General features: G+C 34.1%; 1 protein-coding gene across 1 annotated transcript; it reads left to right on the forward strand.

Moving 5' to 3' along the window:
* The first annotated feature begins 3,358 nt into the window (after nucleotides 1-3,358).
* Nucleotides 3,359-21,780, forward strand: LOC108726264 (proline-rich extensin-like protein EPR1). The gene is made up of 4 exons (XM_018453725.1): nucleotides 3,359-3,458; nucleotides 18,151-18,305; nucleotides 19,027-20,156; nucleotides 20,562-21,780. The coding sequence occupies exons 1-4, from the start codon at nucleotides 3,456-3,458 to the stop codon at nucleotides 21,497-21,499; spliced, it is 2,226 nt and encodes a 741-aa protein (XP_018309227.1). The 5' UTR covers nucleotides 3,359-3,455; the 3' UTR covers nucleotides 21,500-21,780.
* Nucleotides 21,781-23,000: the final 1,220 nt, after the last annotated feature.

Raw genomic sequence — 23,000 nt, forward strand, 5'->3', positions numbered from 1 at the left:
ATTTAATTTGGAAACACCCTGTATATATATATATATAAATATTGTTTATATATATTGTATATACTATATATAAATATTATATATATACGTATATACAATATATAATAGAAGAGTCTTAAAATATTCTTAAAAAAACTATTTAGTGTATTTCGAATTATTCTTTGCAAAAATTAATTATTTAACGATCGAATCATTTATAATTTTCTGACACCGCAAGTGACTACCACCTTGAAACAAACGCAAAGGTCATACAGATTGAAGATTTCTCTACACGAGTACTATTCCCGTTAGCAAATAACTTAGGTACTTATTCTAAGTACTTGCGCCACTGGCACTAAACTTTTATTGGACCTCACGGTAGCTGGTGCATCGCTACGCGTAAATGCAAGCTCGCGTAATGTTTGCGATGACCCGCTGATGATCGTTCGAGCATCATTGTGTCTAAGCATCTCGTGCCCGATGACGAGTTTACATGACTCAAGAAGAAACATTAATGCACTTCTTCCTTGCGCAACGAAAAGTCTGTTGGCTTTTTTCGCCACTTTTTCCCCGCATAAATGAAAAGTCGTCGTCGTGTGAAATGCGCCTTTTGCATTCAGATGCGCGCCACCCGTGATTTATCACATAAGATCAAATAAAATTATATTAATAATTAATGTTGAAAAAATTATGTTAATGAATATAAATATATTAAATTGTATGAAAATTTTTATATTTACAAAATTTTATTATAAAATATCAAGAAACTACACGCCGTTAAGTAAACTGTACACTATTAAGTTAATTACATATTTCTTATTTACGTATTTATTTTATTGCAGAAATTGAAAAATAGATATAAAATAAAAATAGAAATATTGAGAAAGGAGAGGAGTAATATAAACCTTTGGTATTTTAAATTTAAGATGATAAGAAGTAAAAGTAAATATATATACATATTTTTAATATTTTTATTGTAAATACAACTAAAAAAGTTTTTTATTAAAATTTCACATGAGTACCTTTAGTGATACGAAAGATGTCGGAGCTAGTATTCCACTTCACAAGTACAATGTAGCATATAGTTAGTTTATGGTGCTAATGGCGGTCACCATTCGATTGCATAAGACATTTACGTTTGACACCTTAGTAGAGAAAATTAAGACCTTGATATACCAGAAAAAGAAATCCAAAGGAGGATACCAGAGAAAAGAGATGGCCAAAGCATGCCTCTTTCGCTCCATTCAAAACATAAAATTAGGTAAGCGTATGTCCTAGTAAGAAATGACAATGGAATCGACATCGATTTGATGTTTGGGATGTAACACCAAACAAAAAAACTTAGATTATAGTATCTACATAATCTGATTTCTAAGACAATATTAAAACCTTTCAAATAGCACATAACTTAAGTGATGTGTATCATTCGTATAAAAGAATTGATATCACTAACTAGCGACAAATTAAATTCCATAAAATTGCAAATTGATAAAACTATTTAATATCAAATAATTTTTAGGCCATAACTGAAAGCAGTTACAAGTTATAGTCTTAAAGCTTTTACGATGAGAGAAATTAGCAGATGAATATCAAAATTTTACCGACAGCTTTCGTCAACGGTCGTAAATCGATTAGTCTTACATCATGCGCAGTCTATAATACTCTTGCGCAATACTAAAATGTCAACAATATCAAAATCCACAAACTGTAAATACGGTCCAGTGAAATGTAAACCCGCATCACCCTCGCTTTACGACGGCAATTAAATTCGATCGGATATATATACCGGCTCCTACATTACGTTATATCAGCCAGAATCAATAGAGATCGGCCTTTGACGGACATACGCACGGTAGACATTTACAATAGCAAAGTATGTTACCATCTTCCCAGACCATCCAATCGTTTACTGTCATGGTGGTATTTATCGCCACTTTGAATTACACTCTTAGACCTCAAAACCGTGCAAAAAAGCATGTTGCATAATGGAACCGTGAAGTTTATCGTCGCGTTAGCTGTGGCATGTAATTATCGGAGTGCCCATATGACCCTTCCATCATTTAATATTACATAGCGAAGCAAATATATAAAACGAGATTTGGTCCTGTTGACATTTAAAAGATATATGTACGTTAACTTTATTTTCGGCGGATCACGGTGCGGAAGTTTCAATATCCTTGTCTTTCTGTAGAAAATAATGCAGAGAAAGGAGTGGTGGGAATATTGTAATCGATTATGTGGTTCAATGACATTCGATCAAGTACAACTTGATTTATTTTGATTCATTATTTTTACTTATTTAGTAATAGCGATTTATATTAGTAACGTTCTAGGTAATTTTAGTGGATCCTTCAATCAAGCTACATAAGAAGATTACTTAAATGTAATATTGTGTCACACTATTGTGATGATTAGATTGTAAAATTAATTACACTGATTGTAAATTTAATTGTTGTCAATAAATTTTATTATTTTAATATATATTACTTAAAATTGCACATAAACACTAATAGACTTCATACATATTTATTTTCACGTATTGTAAAAGATACTAAAATTATAACTATGTATTACATATACTATAACTTACATTACATAAGTAATTCAAAGCAGAGTTTTTTTAAATTCAAGAGAATATGATGGATTTTTTGAAAAGTATATTCTTTTTCAGCATAAAAACCTCCACAATAAGGAACACTTACTACCTGTTGACAAATAAAATGTTGATCAAAATTTGTTGTTCAGTGTTATTAACATCAAACTTGCATATATTTTTTCACATATACGACTGTTCCTGCGTATTCTATCAGAATAAGAACATCGCGGAGCTTGATTTGACAGCGAACATTATTCATCTTGCTGCCACCGAATTCGCGAAATTTTTTTTAACGTCCAATGCATATATGTACCAGTATTCAGCGACATAGATATGATATCGGCATTCAACACACGTCCTCAAGTCTCTCGAAATCTCCGGACGTTCACCGACACGCTCTTGGATCAGGGACGAATACGGAGTCCTTCAGCTATTGCCATTCAGCATCCATCGTTCGTTCTGTCAGACCTTTGGAATACCGCGGATGGCTCCGTCCTTCTCATGAGATGCTCACTCTCACTTTCTCTCTCTCTCTCTCTCTCTCTCTCTTTGTTCGACTTCCCCTCTATCCTTTTCCGTCTTTCTCCAGCTCTTTCTCTCCCTCTACCTTTCCAACCCCCACCTGTATATGTGCTTGGAAGTAGAAGAATTACAGCATCCTCCCGCGGACATCTCATGCTTGGCAATAATCATCATGGACCGAACGTTCTGTCCTCCCCACCAGCCAATCAGGTAAATCCTATAAATGCTCTTGGTCGTCCGCAAACGAAGAAGTCACCTCCCGGGACGCTCGCGCTCTCCCGAGTGAGGCATGTGTCCGTTTTGAAGTGTCCGTTTTGTTTTGGTCATCTTCATCGGTGATCAGCGCAGCGATCTAGCCATGGTAAGTAGCAGTGTATCACAAATCGTGGACGCAAAAGTGATGTGAGAGAAAATAGGCACGAACGGGAAGGGGTGGTGTATTCGACGCGCGAAGGGGTTGTGGGTACGTTTCTCATCGGCGAGTGTTCTGGAGAAGTGAGATACAGTGAAGAAATCTGGTGGAAGGTTATAGCTGCTATTCGAGAATAGAGATTGAAAAATTGAACTTTACACGGTACCCTTCACCTTTCATCGATCTTTCAATCCAATGGTCATACCATGCTGAAGTTCTAAAAATTTTTTCTTTGCACGTTTTCGTGCAAAACATCGCAGTAATGTTGCATCTCGTGGCAGATGAAAACATAAAAGTAAAAGTGATAATCCCGTTGCCATATTTAAATATTTAAAAAAGTGATAAGAAATCAAAATTTGTAAAAAAAGAAGAAAATGTTTTACTTTTTGTATTAAAAAACTCATAATTCTTATTTATTAAATATTTGATATATAATATTTTTTATATTAATTAAATTTTAAACTAAATATTTCTCTTAATGTAATGTAAAATTCTATTATTTTTTTACTTTGTAAGATTTAATTGAAAGTTTTATTTCGGGTGTTGTTAGCTTTTAATATTAAACTTTTTTGATTTTCACAGAAAAAAATTAAAAATTTTTAAAAATATTGTCGAGTATTGTTACATATGTCTTTTTATGAGACATTCTACATATATTTCAGTTCTACAGTTAAGTTTCCTTTTTTGTCGTGCTGGGATAACATAAAAAATTCGCCGTAGAAAGTATCGAGCCCAGCGACAGCAAAGATGCAACGACGATAATTTATTCCGCATGCACTCTCGTGACAATGGCGAAAACACCCGGTTGTCTTGGCGCCTTCAATTTTCGACTCTTACAAGCGTTATGTTCGTCATGTGCACTTTCTTTTCTACAAAAGAGCGTTTTCATCGATGAGTCTGTCGTTTGGTATTTACACATAAACCCGGTCTTCTAGTAAGAATATAGTGAGACAGGTGCGGCAGGTTGCAAAAATGCCAAGAGTTATTGTCCCTTAACTTGAAATCCGTTTTGTCCGATATATTTTTTTATAATTTTGTTAGTTTTTCAAATTTCTCGTAATGAAAATTCTTTTTTTTTTTCGAAAAAGATGTAATGAAGTTATCATGCGCAGGTGAAAGAAGAATAGTGAAAGAAGAGTAGGCAGACTAAAAATTTCGTTTAATAAAATAGATTGTAATCATTTTTTAGAATTCAGAAGTTTTGTTATTAAATTGAAAAAGAGAGTGGTAAAGTTAAATATTTTGAAACTCTTTTATCGCTAATTAAATATTATTAATTGTCTAAATTTTATTGTTAATTAAATATTGTTAGTTGAATTATGAATTCTTGTATAATTTGGAAGTTCGACTATACATATATACACATACTAGAAAAAGAGTCTTGAGTTGTAGAATTCTGGTGGAAAATAGACAAATCAGAGTTTGCTATTTAAATACATTAGAATTTTAATCGCGAGATGTCAACCAAATGTCCAATTACGATAACCTGCAGTTGCAGAATTCTGGCTGATATGATCAGAATATACTGGTTCGTTCATTCTCAACTAGAAATTTTACTCAATGCATCAAAACTGTTCATATTTTGTATTAAATTACAAATTAAATAATAAATAAAGAATTGTGGAAACGTTTCTCAAGTATATTTTAAAAGTACAAGCTTTATTTAGAAGTCCATTAAGTGCAAATCTTACATTCTCTTCGCGTTGAACAATCTTAATACATGAAATTTCTAAAGAACCATTCACCTAATTTATTAACTTGTTTATATTTATTAACATAGAAATCATTTTAGATTATTATCTCCTCGGTATGCTTCGTGATTGCTAAAAGCATTCTAAAATAAAAAACGTTATTATTAATCTTTTCTCTTACAAAATATATAAATTCACAAACTAGTGAATTGAATTAGATGTATTGGAAAAAAAGTTTGATTACGTTGATTAGAATTCTGGTTGAAAATAAACAAATCAGAATTTTTTGGTTGAATTTATTATATATAATTCTAGTTGAGATAATCAGAATTTTAATTGATATAATCGGAATCTTCTGTGATTTATTCTTTTTTAATTAAAAATTTTCTTCAGTATAACTGAAAGATAATTTGTCAGTAATTTATATAATATTTATATTTCTTCGAACTCCATCGATCGAGTTAGAAGTGCATTATTCTTTCTTAATATGCACTCTGACAAAAATTTCTGATTGAACGAACCAGAAGATTCTGAGCACATTAATAAGAATTCTAATTATTTTAACTAGCGAATTATAATAGATTCAATTAAAAAATTCTAATTTGTCCATTTTTAACCAGAATACCAATTAATGCAACCAGACTTTTTTTCCAGTATGTGGATTAAAATGAGAACGAAATGTATGCATGTAACGAAATAAGTTTTCGTCCGGTAAAGGTCAGTCGCGCGGTTTCTGCGCATAAAAAGTCACACGCCATCAAACTGTTCGGTTCGCGTGCCATTAGAGATCTCGAAGATCTCATGGCGTAATACAACCGCGTTCTTCTTCGGCATCAAATAAGGTACAGTTACGATATCTACACAAGTCTCTCACCGGTTCACGGCCTAGCACGCCTTATTCAAATTAGGTGAATCCAAACAAAGTACGGAAGATACTTGAATCGACGGTAGTTCTTTGATGATTTTAATCGCTTTCATTTGCTGACTCTCACTTTTTTCATTCATCTCTTGTTTCTGCTTCATCAGAATGTCTTGATATTGCGCTCGTTATCTATGTACTTGAAAAATGATATTTAAATCTAAGAGTTAAATTAAAATCCATTTTAAATTGAGATTTTTATTGCGGAGTAGTTTTAATATATTTAATTTTTCCAAAAATCGCCATCATTATAATATATATATATATTTCACATTGAGAAAAAAAATTGTTACAATTATTATAGTTTATATATTTGTAATTTATAATTTCTTTTAATTATAATTTATATTTATAGTTATTTTCATTATATATTTTTTGATAGAATTATAAATATAATTATTACTAACATTTATAGCAATAATGATTGTAAAATAGAATTTGCATTGAGTTAGAATTTTATCATAGAATTTGCATTGAGAAAAAAATGTTTGGCATTTGTGAGATTATTGTTGTATGGTAAAATAATTATGGGAACGTTAAGAATTCTATTTTACAAGAGTGTAGCATAATACCCTACGAAACCTCTCGGTAGCTAATCAAGCCTTCATGATATAATCTGTTGATTAAATAAAGCCTATACGTTAACGAGTAACTATCGACAAGTAGCAAGATTAGCGAAATTGTCGTGCAATAGTTTAGCACCGGCGCGATGCGATAATTGAAATTCTTGCTCAAGTCAACCGAGGGTTAAAGATCGGCGCAGATTAAACCTTGCATAACTCTTCACATACGTATAATTAATTAGTGTCGTCGTTTAGTTGTAAATAAATTTTTATATTGTTATAAAAATCATTATGATTGATTTGGTGTAATTTTACAATTATATTTATGGTATTTGTACATAAAAATTATGAATGAGAAGTACAGATACCTACGTAATAAGATAAACTTTACGTCAATGGCACAATTCCGCATGCGGTGCAAAAACATTATATTTATCTGTAATATTCATCAGCATTTAACACATGAGATAATAGAAATACGTATTCGATCATTAACTCGAAAGTTACGCGAGTCAAACGAAAGATTTTAGCGTCGCGTTATAAGAAATATTATGATACTTTCGAATTAATGTAATATCATATATGTGTATATGCAAACATTTTTAATGTTTCCTAATTAAATAAGTGTATCTTTTAACTGTTCAGATTATTAATGAAATATAGATATATAATAAAAGAATATATATTAAACACAAATTAATAAAACTACAGATGTAACAAAATACGTTATAATTATTATTATTGATCGACATAACGTACTTTAAAGAAATTAAATCTGTTACATTGTATGAATAAATTAAAGAATCGTAGAAAATATATATAATAACGTTGTTTATTTATACAAATTTATATTTCGAATTGTAATTTACGATTAACCGATTATAATATTAATTACTCATTTTGTAACGCAATCGTAACTTTCACTGATTTATCCGTTACCTCGGCTGAATGTCAATGACTGCGCATCATTAGCGATCCGCAAAAATGTCGTAATTACTGCCGAAGCATGTGCTCGGCATGTTACGCAAACAGATCTTTTACCGCGAGAAAATTTTTTTCTTCTAAATCCCCAGATTATCGTCCACTGACAGAATGATGAATGATCCTGTTGACGATTCGTCACGTTCGAGGATTCGGTATCTTCACGGTTTACTTCGTTTTAATCGTCACAATTGCCATCACAAAACGATTTGTTCGATCGTTGAACTATTAGAGTTGATATATGTTACGAGCAAAGGATGAACATAATAACGACATAAGATATTTTTCCGGAAAAAATGGCTTCGCTGAAGTATTTGAAGATTTAGCTAGATACACATCTAAAAATAATTTTATTGGACTATCAAAATAATTATGCTCAAATATATTAACTCAAGATGGAGTATCAAATATTTTTTTGCAGCATTCCCGGGTTCACAAGTCGATTTGAAATCGATTGATTTTTAGGACCATTTGATTTGATATCTACTAGATATTTTGTTGATCTTCGAAAGAAAATCGACATTTCATCGGTGCAACGTTGATAAAATGTCAATCTTCTTCGAAGATTAATAGAAAATGTAGTCGATATCAAATTAAACGGTCCGAAAAATCAATCGATATTAACTTGATTTCGACTTATGGACCAGGGTTGCTCAGCATGCTTGAATTTATTTTGGCTCAACAAAATTATTTTCAGATTCGCATCTAGCTAAATTTTTAAACATTTCAACAAAATTATTCTTTCGATGTACCTAAAATTATAATCGTTTCTTATGTTATAAAATTGATCTCATTGATTTTGCATCTGCTTCTGGTAAAGTAAAAAAATTATTAGATACTTTTTTTGAAAATTAATTACTCTGTGAACAGAAACATTAAATATTAAAACAAAATTTGTAAATTTTTATTGTAATTATAATATTAATAGTGTTATAAATAACATTTGAATTAATATCAATTCGTATAGGTAAGTCATAGATTGTGAAAGTAACCGTTTCGGTGAACAAGTTGACGACTCATCGCTAATACGAATTAATTAAGTCCTTGGAACTAGTGACGGATCATGACAATTTTGAAATTAATTCGACACAGTCATATTTATGGCTCGTCGTCATATCGTATCTCGACATTAAGTAACGTGTTAACATAGAAATGTCGGCATTATTTCAATAATCCACCAAAATTAGAGAACTCTTGATGTCACTCGACCATTTCAGTGACGACCTCCTAAAAATAAACGCACGCTTCTATAATATTTTGTTACTAGTTTAGCATATATAAATGCGTGTATCCATTCAAATATGCATTTTGCAATATGCGTTTTGTCCTCGGAAATCCGCTGACTGTGTATTAATTAGAAAACTCGAGCTTCATCATTCCGCGGTTATCAAAGGAATTAATCAATGAAACTTATAGAGCTGTCATTAAGAGTGTGGTTCATCAGAATTTGTCCGTTCAATTGATAGTATTTAGAAAATGGCATTGAAGGACTTTTTCGAGGTTATTACAGCCTTGACAAAATTCATACATTTTTAAAATTGTAAGAAATTTGTGTTATATGTATTGCGTAACGAAAATTCCCTTTTTAATATCGTAAGAATTTGACTTAAAAATTCCGAAAACGTGTTTTACCTAAAGATTAAAAATATTTTGAAATCATCGTTTTATAATACAATAAATTTGTATTTAGTTATTATTTCACTGTATTTGTAATACAAGAATGTCGTATTTACAGATGAAGTATTAATAACGGTTTCGCAATTGCATATCTTAAAACTTCGTGTTTCAGAAACATTTGCATTGCCCAAGAATGTTTTTCAAGACTGTGAAATTTTATTATAAACTTAACATACATACACTTTTTTAAATTTTCGCTTCAAATGGTTTAATTTGCGACAATGAGCAATTTATTAATTTCACTTATATATCTTTTCAGGATTTAAAAATTGATCTACAAAAATTATTTCAATGTCCGGAATCTTCAGATACAATATTTTATCACAATAACGAAATTTAAGAATCACAGGAATATACTATAAAATTCATAATGTTAAATCATATTTGAATTATTTGAATTATTTTTAATCATTCCTGTAAGTCGCCACTATTTATACTCAACACGTCGTTAATTTAACAATATTAAAGAATTTTACTCGAGAAGGTATTATTTCGTCTCGCAGCAACCTAGAATTATTAAATTTGCGATTAGATTTTACTCAAAAATTTCTAATTTATTATTTACTAAGCAGATGTGTTAGTATGAACAGTGTTTACTTTGAAACTAACCACAGAAATGGATTGATTTATATTTTGACACATAGAAGTTAAAAATTACAAAATGTTATTTGACTTAAAGAATTAGGTTATCATTGCTCCTTTGATAACAGTATATAATACAATAACGATTCATGCTGTGGATGACATAACTTTTAATTGGTCCTCGACTTAATTAAAAACTTCAACTTCTAATTTCAACTTCTAAATTCGAGCTATCAACGCGTGATATAATATCCTCGAAATACAATTCATGATCCCTTGTTACGAAAGAAATGCAAAGCAATGTTACGTGATATAGAAAGCGATCCAAACATCTCAGAATCCATCATTACAACGCCCGATCTATCTATCAATATCAAACAATTATTCGTCAACGAGACCCGAACACGAGATCAAGATTTTTGCGATATGACGACGTCGTTTCACATTTACATCGTTCGCGTCCGTACGACATGCCGACGTTTATTTGCATTTATCGGGCACCGTCCTCATCTCCTATATCCTCGCCTCTCTCACATCGATCAGCCGAACTGCAGCCAAGTAACCGGTCGACACCAGCGATGCCGTTCATTGTGGTATTTTGATTATGTAATAACGGATCGCTGCGAGACCAAATTGGTCAGTAAATTTCAAGATGAGTCCACCTTTCGTAATAACGATAAATACCCAGTTGTCCTTTTTCTTCTCCCACCTATTTTTCTCGTCGCGAACCGGACAGAATCGATCTTGCGAGGTCAACCGCCGGTCTGCTTGCGTAATGCAATTATAATGCGGCTCATCATCGGCGCGAACTTCTGCCTTTTGGCAGCGGCGAGAAGATTCGCGACATAAAACTGGATTCTATCAGGTTTAATCATACGTCCCACACAAATTCGTGAAATATAAACTCGTCATCATATATATTCTCTTACATTAATACTTTTGAGGCTTTCACGTATCAACCAGTATAATTATATTATATTAGTTAAACTGACGTCGATCGACATTGATGGACCAGCAAAATTGACGTCTCTTCGTTTAATCATTTTTGGCTAAGAAATCCTCAACTTATTCTTACTGTTAGATATAAAAAACTTGAAGTTTTTACTACAATGCCACCGCAACATGAAGCAGGCTTACATACTGTTACGTATAATACGAGGAGGAAAGTGGTATTTTTTATGATACGTCCGCGGTAAATGGATGAGTTACTGCAAGTTTCTTACTATGTATAAATACGATCAGTTAAACGTATATGGAAACGTCATGGGGTTGAAAAGCAAAGACACAAGTTTTCCGTTTGCACGTACTGATCCGGCTTGGAAAGAAAGGCTCTGTCATGTTAAGCAGTGAAAACAACGTACTACACAGCCGGGACTTTTGTCGGCGTTTGACAATAGCTTCGTCAGTCTTTCCGAGCCGTGTTGTTCTTCGACGACAGAGACGTGACGCCTCGCCGTATGCAGAAAGTAATTACAAGTCGCAGGTGCAATAAGACGCCGATAATTATGGAAGTCTTCATACTTTCATAGATTGCGTAGTAATTAATATTGACTGGTTATTAATGAACAAATAATTAATAATGACGCGTAAATATTAGTTGATGCAAGATCTATCTTTACTCATTTGTAATTAATACTAATGTATGATAAGTATATGCAACTTGGAATATCTGGAGAATTGTAAATTACTATAGTATTAATGAAGTATACATTACTCTAATTAAATTGAAAGTGTCGCAAAAAAAAACTAATAAAATTTTTTACAAATTTGTGAAGCTAAAAGGTCAAATATGTGAGAATCGTATTTGTAATGTAGTCTTTACGTGTTTCTTATAATTACACCAAAAAACGATTTTGCTGAAGTATTTAGCTAGACACAGATTAGAAAAGAATTGCTGGATTATCAAAATAATTACATAAGATTCTGAATCATGATAAGCCATACTGTAAAAAGTTTGAGCAATCTAGCAACTAGTTTGACCGTCCTACATTATTTTAATGATCCAACAAAATTACTTTTTAAATCTGTCTAGCTAAATTTTTAAATATTTTATCAAAACGTCCTCTTCGTGTAAATAAAAAATTTTATAAAATTTACATGTTCCATAATATTTTCTCAATTTTCTTATTTTGTTCGTCATTTAGTTGTTATGCGTAACATGGTATCTAGCGTCGTGACTTTTAGAGATATGACGCAATCAAGTGGAGATTACGCTAATTGATACAAACATTTATCATCGTGAGCGAGATAATTGGAAAGCACCTGTCCCGAAGGCTTTAACCGTGCTTTGTTAATACTAGTAAGACGTAACTTACTGGCGGTTCGCACGAATTATGCAAGATACTATATTTGCACCTTATAAGGTTGACCCGGCTGTACACGCTCACCCATTGAACGCACACTTATTAAGCCTGTTTCGCTAAGAGGAGTCTGCCGTATTAAGCCAAACCCGACAAATTGCTTTCTCCACGGTAATGTCCACCAACTACGGCGCGATTCGCAGTCTGGGTGTCGTACGCGAATTATGGCACCTGCTTTTTTTCTGTCAAGGATGAGCGTTACGTAGAGAATCGACCCCTCTTGCGAAATGGAATTCTTCCCAAATCTCATGTTGTTCTAAAGCTCTGTTGCATTGTGATATACATATGTATAACTTTATTGAAATATAAAATACGAGAAATATTATCAACAAAGTAATAGAGAATAACACTTCAAAATGTGAGACATCAATAATACTATTTATGAGCAATAGATTCTTGATATATATAATATATTTATAACAATACACTAAAGAAAGAGATGATTTTTAAGAAAAACAAGAATACAATTTTATGTGTATGTAATAGGAACGCATATACATTCCACATTACTTTAATTTCTTCTTCTTCTTCTTCTTACGTTAGGCCTCTGGCTTGTGTTACACCTCTCTCATGTGCTTGTGAAATGCACGCTGATTATTCAATTGCCACGAGTATATTACTTTAATTTATTTGACATTTATATATACAGGGTGTTTCCAAATTAAATCGCAAAACTTCGGGAGCGTGTAGAGGAGTAAAAAACTAAGAAAAAAAGTCCTATAGACATATGCTCGTTTTTGCTCCGTTTCAGAGAAATCGAAAAAAAATGTTTTTTTTACCTGCAAGATTAAATGGGGACCGTTTTCTAAATTTCTTGGAGAATGAATTTTCTGACTATTTAGAAAACATCCCATTACAACAACGTACTGAAATGTGGTTTCAATTAGATGGATGCCCTGCTCATTACAGCAGAGTCGCTAGAACCTGGTTAGATAGAAAATTCCCACAACGATGGATTGGACGTGGAGGAGCAGTACATTGGGCAACTCGTTCGCCCGACTTAACGCCATTAGATTTCTATGCATGGGGTACTCTGAAGCAAGAAGTTTATTCTTCGCCTATTCAATCAGAGCAACATTTGAGAAATCGTATCGTAGCTGCAGCGAACAGAATATCGCAAGAACAGTGCCTGGCTGCTACAAGAGCCGTGTTTGACAGATGCAATGCTTGTATTGCTGCAAGAGGTGCACATTTCGAACAAAATCTTCATTAAAAAGTTTATAAATAAAATAATTAAAATAATAAATTAAATATATTTTTTTCTTTTTTCGTGATTTCCTGCGAAACAAAGCAAAAAGGAGCATATGTCTATAGGACTTTTTTTCTTAGTTTTTTACTCCTCTACACGCTCCCGAAGTTTTGCCATTTAATTTGGAAACACCCTGTATATGCTTTTATTTATTTATGCATATTTTGCTTACATTTTGTCTAATTTTTGCATAAACGATTATAATATGAAATATTACATTAACTTTTCCGAATTCCTTTTAGCATGCGCTGTACATTTGTTACATTATCTGCTTTCGTAATGTATGCTGCAGTAGATGAATACTAATGATACAGCTTCATGAACCAGCTGTTATAAATGGTCATATAATCATGAGATTGTATGACCAAGGATTATTAACTTGTGAACTTATTGTGGAATCTCTTTACTGCCCGTTTTTTACAATCAACATTCCATCAATAACATAATTATATATTAATGGACACTATTGATTCGATAATCCGTTATTACAAAACATGTAATGTGACTACTGGTTAGACGTTACCAGGACTTTTATTGCCATGCATATGTTCCTTACGCGAACATCATTCAGAATATTAATTCAACATATCCAAATGTTACCTCTTTAGATATTAAGAGCTTGTTCTTGTTAAATCCTTGACATTTATTTAACAGGAAAGGTTACATAATTTGCATACAAAATCCGACAAGCATTCGAAGATACTGGAATAGAATCTACTTATTCATGAAAATTATAAATTTGTTAAATTCTTAGGATACCATTTAATTAAGGTCTCATAAAGATTTTTCGTGGTTTCACCTTCGACATTTACAGAAATTACATAAATCTTTTATTGAGTAATTATTATATCAACTGAAATTTTAATACCCTGGGTTATATATTATAGAAAGTTTTTAATTGCACCATGTCATTTTTAATTATTATAATAAAATCTACTTCTGTAAATGACGTGTGCAACACTTTCTGGAGGATATTTTCATTTATCCGTGCAATTTTCTCAGAAAGATCCGCACAAAAGAAATTCTATACCTCGTGATATTTGATCGACTCTCTTCCGTATGTCCATTAGCGACAGCCGCATGATTAGAAATTTTAACACTCGATTGCGTTGCGTAACATATTTTGCACCTTACACGATGTCGACCCAATGAGAAAAAGGCCATCGAAGTCCATGTCGCTTATCGGTCGGCTCGCGAACTCTCGCTTTCTCCAAATGTAAACGAAATATCTAAGGATCACTTTGTGAGAGTGATCGATTGTTTACTTAATCTGCACGGATCGCACTTATCGCATAGCGCTGAACAAATTAGGATAAGCATACTACCGGGTGGCCGCACTTATTATGCTCTAATAATTGCCCTACTTGTCACGTGCAGCGAGAGAATCGTTTGAGATAAAAATGATGCGCGCGTGTACCTGCACAACGGAGTTTCGAAAGCTTCTTTACGTGCTATTGCGTTGCGTTTTAAATTTAAATGATCCCTCAAGACTCTTGAGAAAGCGCAACCTCCTCCTCTTTCTTAAAGTCTTTTGAGCATCCTACAATTGCAAGAATAAGATGATTACTCATGTCACCGGTAAATGGTTTGCAAATAAATCCCGTCATAAATTCCATCAAAGATAACTTCTAGCATTCTGCGAGAGGAAAGAGGGAGGAAACGGTTTGTACCTTGCAAATCACGGTCCTGTCTTTTTCATGAAATAATAGGCTATTTTGCAGACACTTTGCAAGAATATTGTTCGCGAATCCCTTTACATTTACATAACTGTGTAATTTTCATAGAGACTTGAGCTTATATCGGTCTCAATAAAACGGATACTTCCTATACAGTGTTTTCATTTACATAATAACGATGTTCTACGCGAATCAGTCTCCTGGATCAGTCTTAATGAATGCCTTGAGGAAGTGTGTATGTAAATGTATCCTTGTCACGACACGAATTCATGATTAGCCATTTTAGAGCAAATAAACAACTAAACTTATTAAATAAGGATATAAATAAAATTAATTTAAAACTATGTATTTAGAATTAACAAATACAAATTTTACTGCAAATTAGTTTGATAAGATTATTTTAAATGTGATATAAAATATATAATATAGATCTCTCTTAGTTTAAATAAAAAATTATGTTCGTAAATAAGACTTGGTCAATAACGCCTTTTAAATAATAGTTTTGCGTAAGCAGCGAAAATCTATTTCAGAACATAAGTTGTCATTGACTTATTCTACATGACTGTTAAAATTCTTGTGATTTTTGTGCCGACATAAACAAGAGAGAATTCTCTGTTGTTAGTACAATAGGGTTCCTGCAATGACATGTTACGATAGGAACCTGTTTAAAGCAAATATGGTAAAGGCCAAAGGTGGAACAGATATAGTGAAAAGTTAAAATAGACATAATCGATTAACTTAGATGATGCCACGAAGATATTATCAGGAAGGTGTAGAAATAGCTATATTGTTTCTTATAATATCAATCTTTGATTTAACAATGTATTATAAGCTTCCTTACGAATTATAAAAGTTTAACTTGCAATATTTTGCTCCAAACTGTTTACAATGAGCTCTGATTTAAAGTAACCATTATTTCTTTGATCTTTTTTATCAATTTTTGTTTTTAAATGAATTATTATAAATTTAAATGCTTTATATTTTTATCATTTTACATATATATTTGTGCGAGTCTCTTATAACATTATGCATATATCTCTTTTTAAATAATAATAATTATTAAGAATATTTACACGTTAGTTATAATCCCTGCACTTCTTTTATAATAATTTTATTACATATACTGTGTTGTGACAATATACACGATGTTGCTCACATGTTTAACGCTAACAAACGTTATGATTCCATAACTACGGAGCAATTAGAAAGGAACTATGTAAAACATATGAAAGTCGATGTTAAATCCAAACTATACATGTTACATATCATAAATCTTTCATAAATTTTGTATTGTTATTTTTATTGTTACAGTATTTAAACGCTTATTTTAATATCTATACATTCACTTCTGATTCTGTGAGCCCACAAACTCGAAATATTAATTTGAAATTTTTTAACGGAAATATGGGAAAATTAAAAATATTCAATTCGTTAAGAACTCTTCAGGTATGTATTATCCTAATAAAACAATATTCTTAAAATTCTTCTAATAAATTCTCTACAAATTTCTATTTATTTATGCGTTATTTAAAGTCAACCTTAATTAGATTTTAATTATACGTTGAGAACTAAAAGCTTTAATTATAAAATTGTAAATTCTATTTTTTTTAATTTTATTTCATTATGAACTTTAGGACGATAATGACATTTGCCACAATTTCATAATCTGTATCGTTTCTTTGGTGAACCGACTTCAGCACTTGTATGAAACCTTTCACACTAAGCAAGATACAAGGGAGAGGCTATCTTTTTCCCGTGGCGCACGCGCTACCATCCTTCAATATAAATTATAAAGCTAAAGGTCACCGGACGCGCTTCTTCAAGACTGGATCATCGTTCATCGAACACAGATGCCGTCGCGTACGGTTACGGCTATTTAATTCGTCAGTCAGAGGTGCCAGTTGAATCTGATGACATGAAACAGGCACCTTTGAACCCATTAATGAGACCACATCTCGACTTGCAGGTTATCCATACATATTAAAGAAACAAAACGTGTTGTTATAGAGAGACATTTTTGTTATAATATAACAAAGGATTTAAATATAAAATATGTTGCACACTAAATATACCAAATACAAAAATAAGAAAAGCAATGAGAAATTAAATATAAAAATAAAAACAGCATACTAAAAATATTTAACTTTATAAATATCATAAAATAAAATCCAATACAATAAATATATAAAATCTACATTAAAAAGCGTTTATAATAGCTAATGCTTAATTGTTTAAAATGAAGCACGTGCTCTACAGTATGAAAACACACAAACATATATATATATATATATATATTAATAAGAAGCACGCATAGTTGTAGTAAATGGCACTGTTTGCATCGCCAAACACGCGCGTTAATCAATGAAAAGACGATACACCATATTCTATACTCGCAAACCTTTCACGATCATCATCGTCATATTACATAGTGCCTCGTGACCGAGATGAGTTATGTAAGATCATCGTAGGTGAAGCGTGAGATTATCCCACGGAGATGATCTTCGATACATTACAATATATATTACAATTGCATACGTGATTGTTCGACTAATTATTACGGGAAAGAGAAGTAATTTTTATTTGCTCTTTTTATCAACGATTCTTGGCGCGATAATTATCTAAGAAGCTTTAACGCAAAAAATATTTCTAATGATAGTTATCGTTCATCAAACATACATGTAAACATAATCAAGTTAGTTTTTATCATAGACATAATAGATACATCGAATATGTCGTACGTGTAAGAGAGAAAACAATTCAAATCTTTTTTCTCTCTTTAACAGGTAGAAAACTATCTTCTAATAGAGAAAATAACAAGAAATCTGAGTTGTATTCTTTCTCTATTTCTCATTTACGGGCTACCATAAACCATTGCTTGGTCGTAATGGTATGCTTAATCTGTACTACGTCTATGGTGAAATTTTAATAAAAGTTGTGTTACAGTGGAAGCTGCTGTGGGCGGCCATTCTGGTGGCCGTGCTTTCCACGTGTCATACAGATGCAAGCAGTGAGAGAAGCAAACGTGCAATAGAAAACAGCCCACAGTTCCAGGGTTACATCTATGAGCCACCATCTAAGCCTTTCACTTTTCCCCCTGCGTAAGTAGTCAAAAATCCGAAAATCCAAAAATACTTATATATCACTTTTGATACATATATAGAGGAAAGTCACCACTACTAATATAGATCTTCTAAATGGGTCCTTTATCTTGTTGCTTATCTTGTGAAAAAGTTAATTATAATATTCCCGCGCTGTGTTAACGCTCATTGTCCGTATTATATCATTGTTTTTTAATTTCGAGAACCCAATTAGTATTTAAATTTTGATTTTAATTATAATACTTCAAAATTCAACACAGTATTACAATAATTATTAGATTATCTGATAGAAGAAACTTTTTAATATGTTAAAGTTAATATGTTAAGTTGGGAAATTTGGGGGGGATTATTAATATTTTCAGATTTGATTGCGTTGAAAGTCCGACAACCATATCGGCACGCAATTATCATTTCTGAAATTAATTCATTTAAATGAATTTATAATAGTTCAACATCTTAACGTTCTGACCGTTATGGCGCTTATTAATTTAAAGTTTAACATTAGCGGTCTTTCAATTTTATTATTTTTTAATATGTATTTATGTTTCCAAAGTTTTATTTTTAAGAAATACAGTTTAGAAACAAGGTGATATGATATCTTTTTCTAACTATCAATCTGATTAGATTTGTCTTTAAAAAATTTGTGACCAAGCTATATTTTGTAACAATAATTAATAATTTCTCATCAAACACACATCGTAAGCTATGATTACGTCGACAGAGTGACGACACGGACAAGCATAATAACATTGAGGCCAATCACGGTGACACTACCACCATTTACTTATACAACTCCAAGGACAACGGTAAGAACACCACCACCAAGACCATCAACAAATGTGGTGACACAAGGATATACATATACATCCCTGAAGACTCCATTCCCAACGCCAACGCCGTCTAGAACACCGCCGCCACCACCAAAACCGCCACCGCCACCGCCACCACCACCACCAAGAACACCACCGCCACCACCAAGAACGCCACCGCCACCACCACCACCACCACCACCAAGAACGTCAACACGTGTGACACAAGGATATACATATACAACCCCGAGGACTCCATTCCCGACACCACCACCGCCGCCTAGAACACCGCCACCAAGAACACCACCTCCAGTAACAAGCGGTGGATATGTTTATACAAGTCCAAGTACAGTATTTACATTGCCATCGAGAACACCGCCACCAAGAACTGTGCCGCCACCAACTCCTCCACCGCGAACATTACCACCATATTTACCACCTGTGAAGACTCCACCGCCAAGAACGCCACCACCATACACAAGGCCCCCATACACACCGCCTCCACAAACTCCTCCACCGAGAACACAGCCACCATACACAAGGCCCCCATACACACCACCTCCGCAAACTCCTCCACCGAGAACGCCACCACCATATTTACCACCTGTGAAGACTCCACCACCAAGAACACCGCCACCGTATACTCCACCTCCACAAACTTTTCCACCGAGAACGCCGCCACCATACACGAGGCCCCCATATACACCTCCTCCTCAAATTCCTCCACCAAGAACACCGCCACCGTATACTCCACCTCCACAAACTTTTCCACCGAGAACGCCGCCACCATACACGAGGCCCCCATATACACCTCCTCCTCAAATTCCTCCACCAAGAACACCGCCACCGTATACTCCACCTCCACAAACTTTTCCACCGAGAACGCCGCCACCATACACAAGGCCCCCATATACACCGCCTCCACAAACTCCTCCACCGAGAACACAACCACCGTATTTACCACCTGTGAAGACTCCACCACCAAGAACGCCGCCACCATATACTCTACCTCCACGAACTCCTCCACCGAGAACGCCGCCACCATATACTCTACCTCCACGAACTCCTCCACCGAGAACGCCGCCACCATATACTCTACCTCCACGAACTCCTCCACCGAGAACGCCGCCACCATATACTCTACCTCCACGAACTCCTCCACCGAGAACGCCGCCACCATATACTCTACCTCCACGAACTCCTCCACCGAGAACGCCGCCACCATATACTCTACCTCCACGAACTCCTCCACCGAGAACGCCGCCACCATATACTCTACCTCCACGAACTCCTCCACCGAGAACGCCGCCACCATATACTCTACCTCCACGAACTCCTCCACCGAGAACACAACCACCGTATTTACCACCTGTGAAGACTCCACCACCAAGAACGCCGCCACCATATACTCTACCTCCACGAACTCCTCCACCGAGAACGCCGCCACCATACACAAGGCCCCCATATACACCGCCTCCACAAACTCCTCCACCGAGAACGTCACCACCATACGTACCACCCCCACAAACTCCACCACCATATATCCCGCCCCCTCAAACTCTTCCACCGAGAACACCACCCCCAAGAACACCGCCACCTCCTCCACCTCCACCTAAAACCGCACCTTCTTACTTGCCTCCACTTTCAACTAGACCTTCTTATGTACCACCAAGGACAACAACACAAGGACCTATAGAATATGAAGCTGGATCATTCGTTACTGAATTTGGAAGGTATACTACGAAAACATCTACTCGTTTTACCACAAGACCTACACCAAGAATTACTACACAATATATTACTCGACCTATTCCTCAAATCAGTACGCGAGTCACTGTCCAGCCATCTACTTACCTTCCGCCTTATTCTGAGCCCGAAATTTCTACGACCAGATACACTCCACCCACGACCAGATACACTCCACCCACGACCAGATACACTCCACCCCCGACCAGATACACTCCACCCACGACCAAATATACTCCACCCCCGACCAGATACACTCCACCCACGACCAGATACACCCCAACTACGACCAGATATACTCCTACCATTACAAGATATACTCCATCTATAAGAACAACATTTCCGAGTAGTACGTATAGTCAGACCACGCCTGCCTATTCGCCGACCACTCCGTCAACTTTTACTCCACCTCGACCACCACCGTATCTTCCGCCGTCAACCCCAAGACCAGTATATCCAACTGTGACGCCGCCACCGCCACCTGAACCTATTTACAGCATTACACCCAGCACGCCAACTTTGCCGCCACCAACTGGAAGGCCTGCACCACCTCCAACTCTGCCGCCTACAACACCTAGGCCAACTTTAGGATATAATTACCCGATTCCCGACATTCCGTTTGAAACTCGCAAACGATGAGAGTGACATGAGCTGACACGGGCAGCTTGCAGCGCGTTACCGATTAACGAAATCTTGAATATTAGTATGCGTAATATTAATATTAACAAAGATTATTTAATGGTCGATATAGGTAACGCTGAATCATTCGCTAAATATTTAGAGAGTATCACCTTTTTTATATATCGATCATTTTCGCCACACTATTCTTTCTAAAAAAGAATTTAGTCGGCCAACGTACGAATGTCTCTTTACATATGTAACGAGTACAAAAAATGAATAAAAATTTTTAGAAAAATGTACTTACATACTTTTCCACTTTAACGTAAAATGTGTTTTTAATTTGATACAAAAAACACGAAATAAGAAATAATTTCCAAATGTTTCGTATTTTACATTTCATAAAATTTAGCGAGGCATTTAATATGAAAATAAGGTATATATATATATATAAATATATACATATTTATATGTATATATTTATATACACAGAATTGTATATGTACAATCAGTGAGAAACACATATTTGTACATTTGAGAACGTAATTATAATATGTATAAAAAACTATAATTGCACAGTTTTATTTTGTTTCTTAAATAAATTAACAAATTAACATACACCACGTACGCATTAAAAATGTTTAACCATAAAAATATTTTGTTGGACAGATATAGATTAAAAGTTTGACATACACTACAATTTGAAAACATTATAAATTAAAAAATTGACATTTATAGGATTACTTTCTTAAATATCCATAAAAATGTCTTTTTAACAATAATTCTTTAGGTTTAATAACAATCATTGAATATAAAGAATTATTTTATTGTTAAATAGATCAATTAAAAAGTGTTTCCAAACTTTTAGTCTGAAGTGTATTTAAGACTATTAGTATTACAGTCGATTATTGACTTTTTCATGATAATTACAAATATTTTTTTTTTTAAATAATATGTTAATGAGTCAGTTTTTTTAAAGGAAATTTTTTATTATAACTCGCAGCGATTACAGTAAATTTCTATAGATTTGTACACATAAATACCTATTCCGTATAATAAAGATATAATTAAAATCCGAGGATCTTCGCTGTAAACGTCCGATCGCTTTCTAATATTCCTGATACTTGCGTGTAGACACTTGTGACAAAAGTGCATATCACAGGCAAGAAATTACGGTGTCGCTTTGACGAATGAGTGGACGAAAATGGAACATTAATAGCGTATTTAGCAGGTCAAGCACCGGAACGGTGAGAGATTTTCCTCGCATGTGTGCTCCGGTGGCACTCGAATCCTGGCATCGAAATAAGTAGCCCATAACCACCTGCCTTCTACTTACCATAACGAGCCTCCCCCACAAACAAAGGAAATCTCCACGGCACTGATAGAATCACTAAGTGAAAACTGCGTGTCGAGAAATGCTAGATCGTTAGTTGCGTGGGGAGCGACGAAAGAGCAACGTCGTGTGTCTCTATATAGTTTGAAATAGTAAACTATTGGGTTAAAACAGTCGGGCCTAAAACAG

This window comes from Mycetomoellerius zeteki, unplaced genomic scaffold (genome assembly GCF_001594055.1).
Source record: "Mycetomoellerius zeteki isolate Tzet28-1 unplaced genomic scaffold, Tzet1.0 scaffold407, whole genome shotgun sequence".
NCBI classification, from domain to species: domain Eukaryota; kingdom Metazoa; phylum Arthropoda; class Insecta; order Hymenoptera; family Formicidae; genus Mycetomoellerius; species Mycetomoellerius zeteki.

Coding starts and splice junctions, on each gene's coding strand:
- LOC108726264 (XM_018453725.1), top strand. Junction 18,306..19,026: donor CCTTTCACTTTTCCCCCTGC/GTAAGTAGTCAA, acceptor TTACGTCGACAG/AGTGACGACACGGACAAGCA. Junction 20,157..20,561: donor TCCACCGAGAACGCCGCCAC/CATATACTCTAC, acceptor GAACGCCGCCAC/CATACACAAGGCCCCCATAT.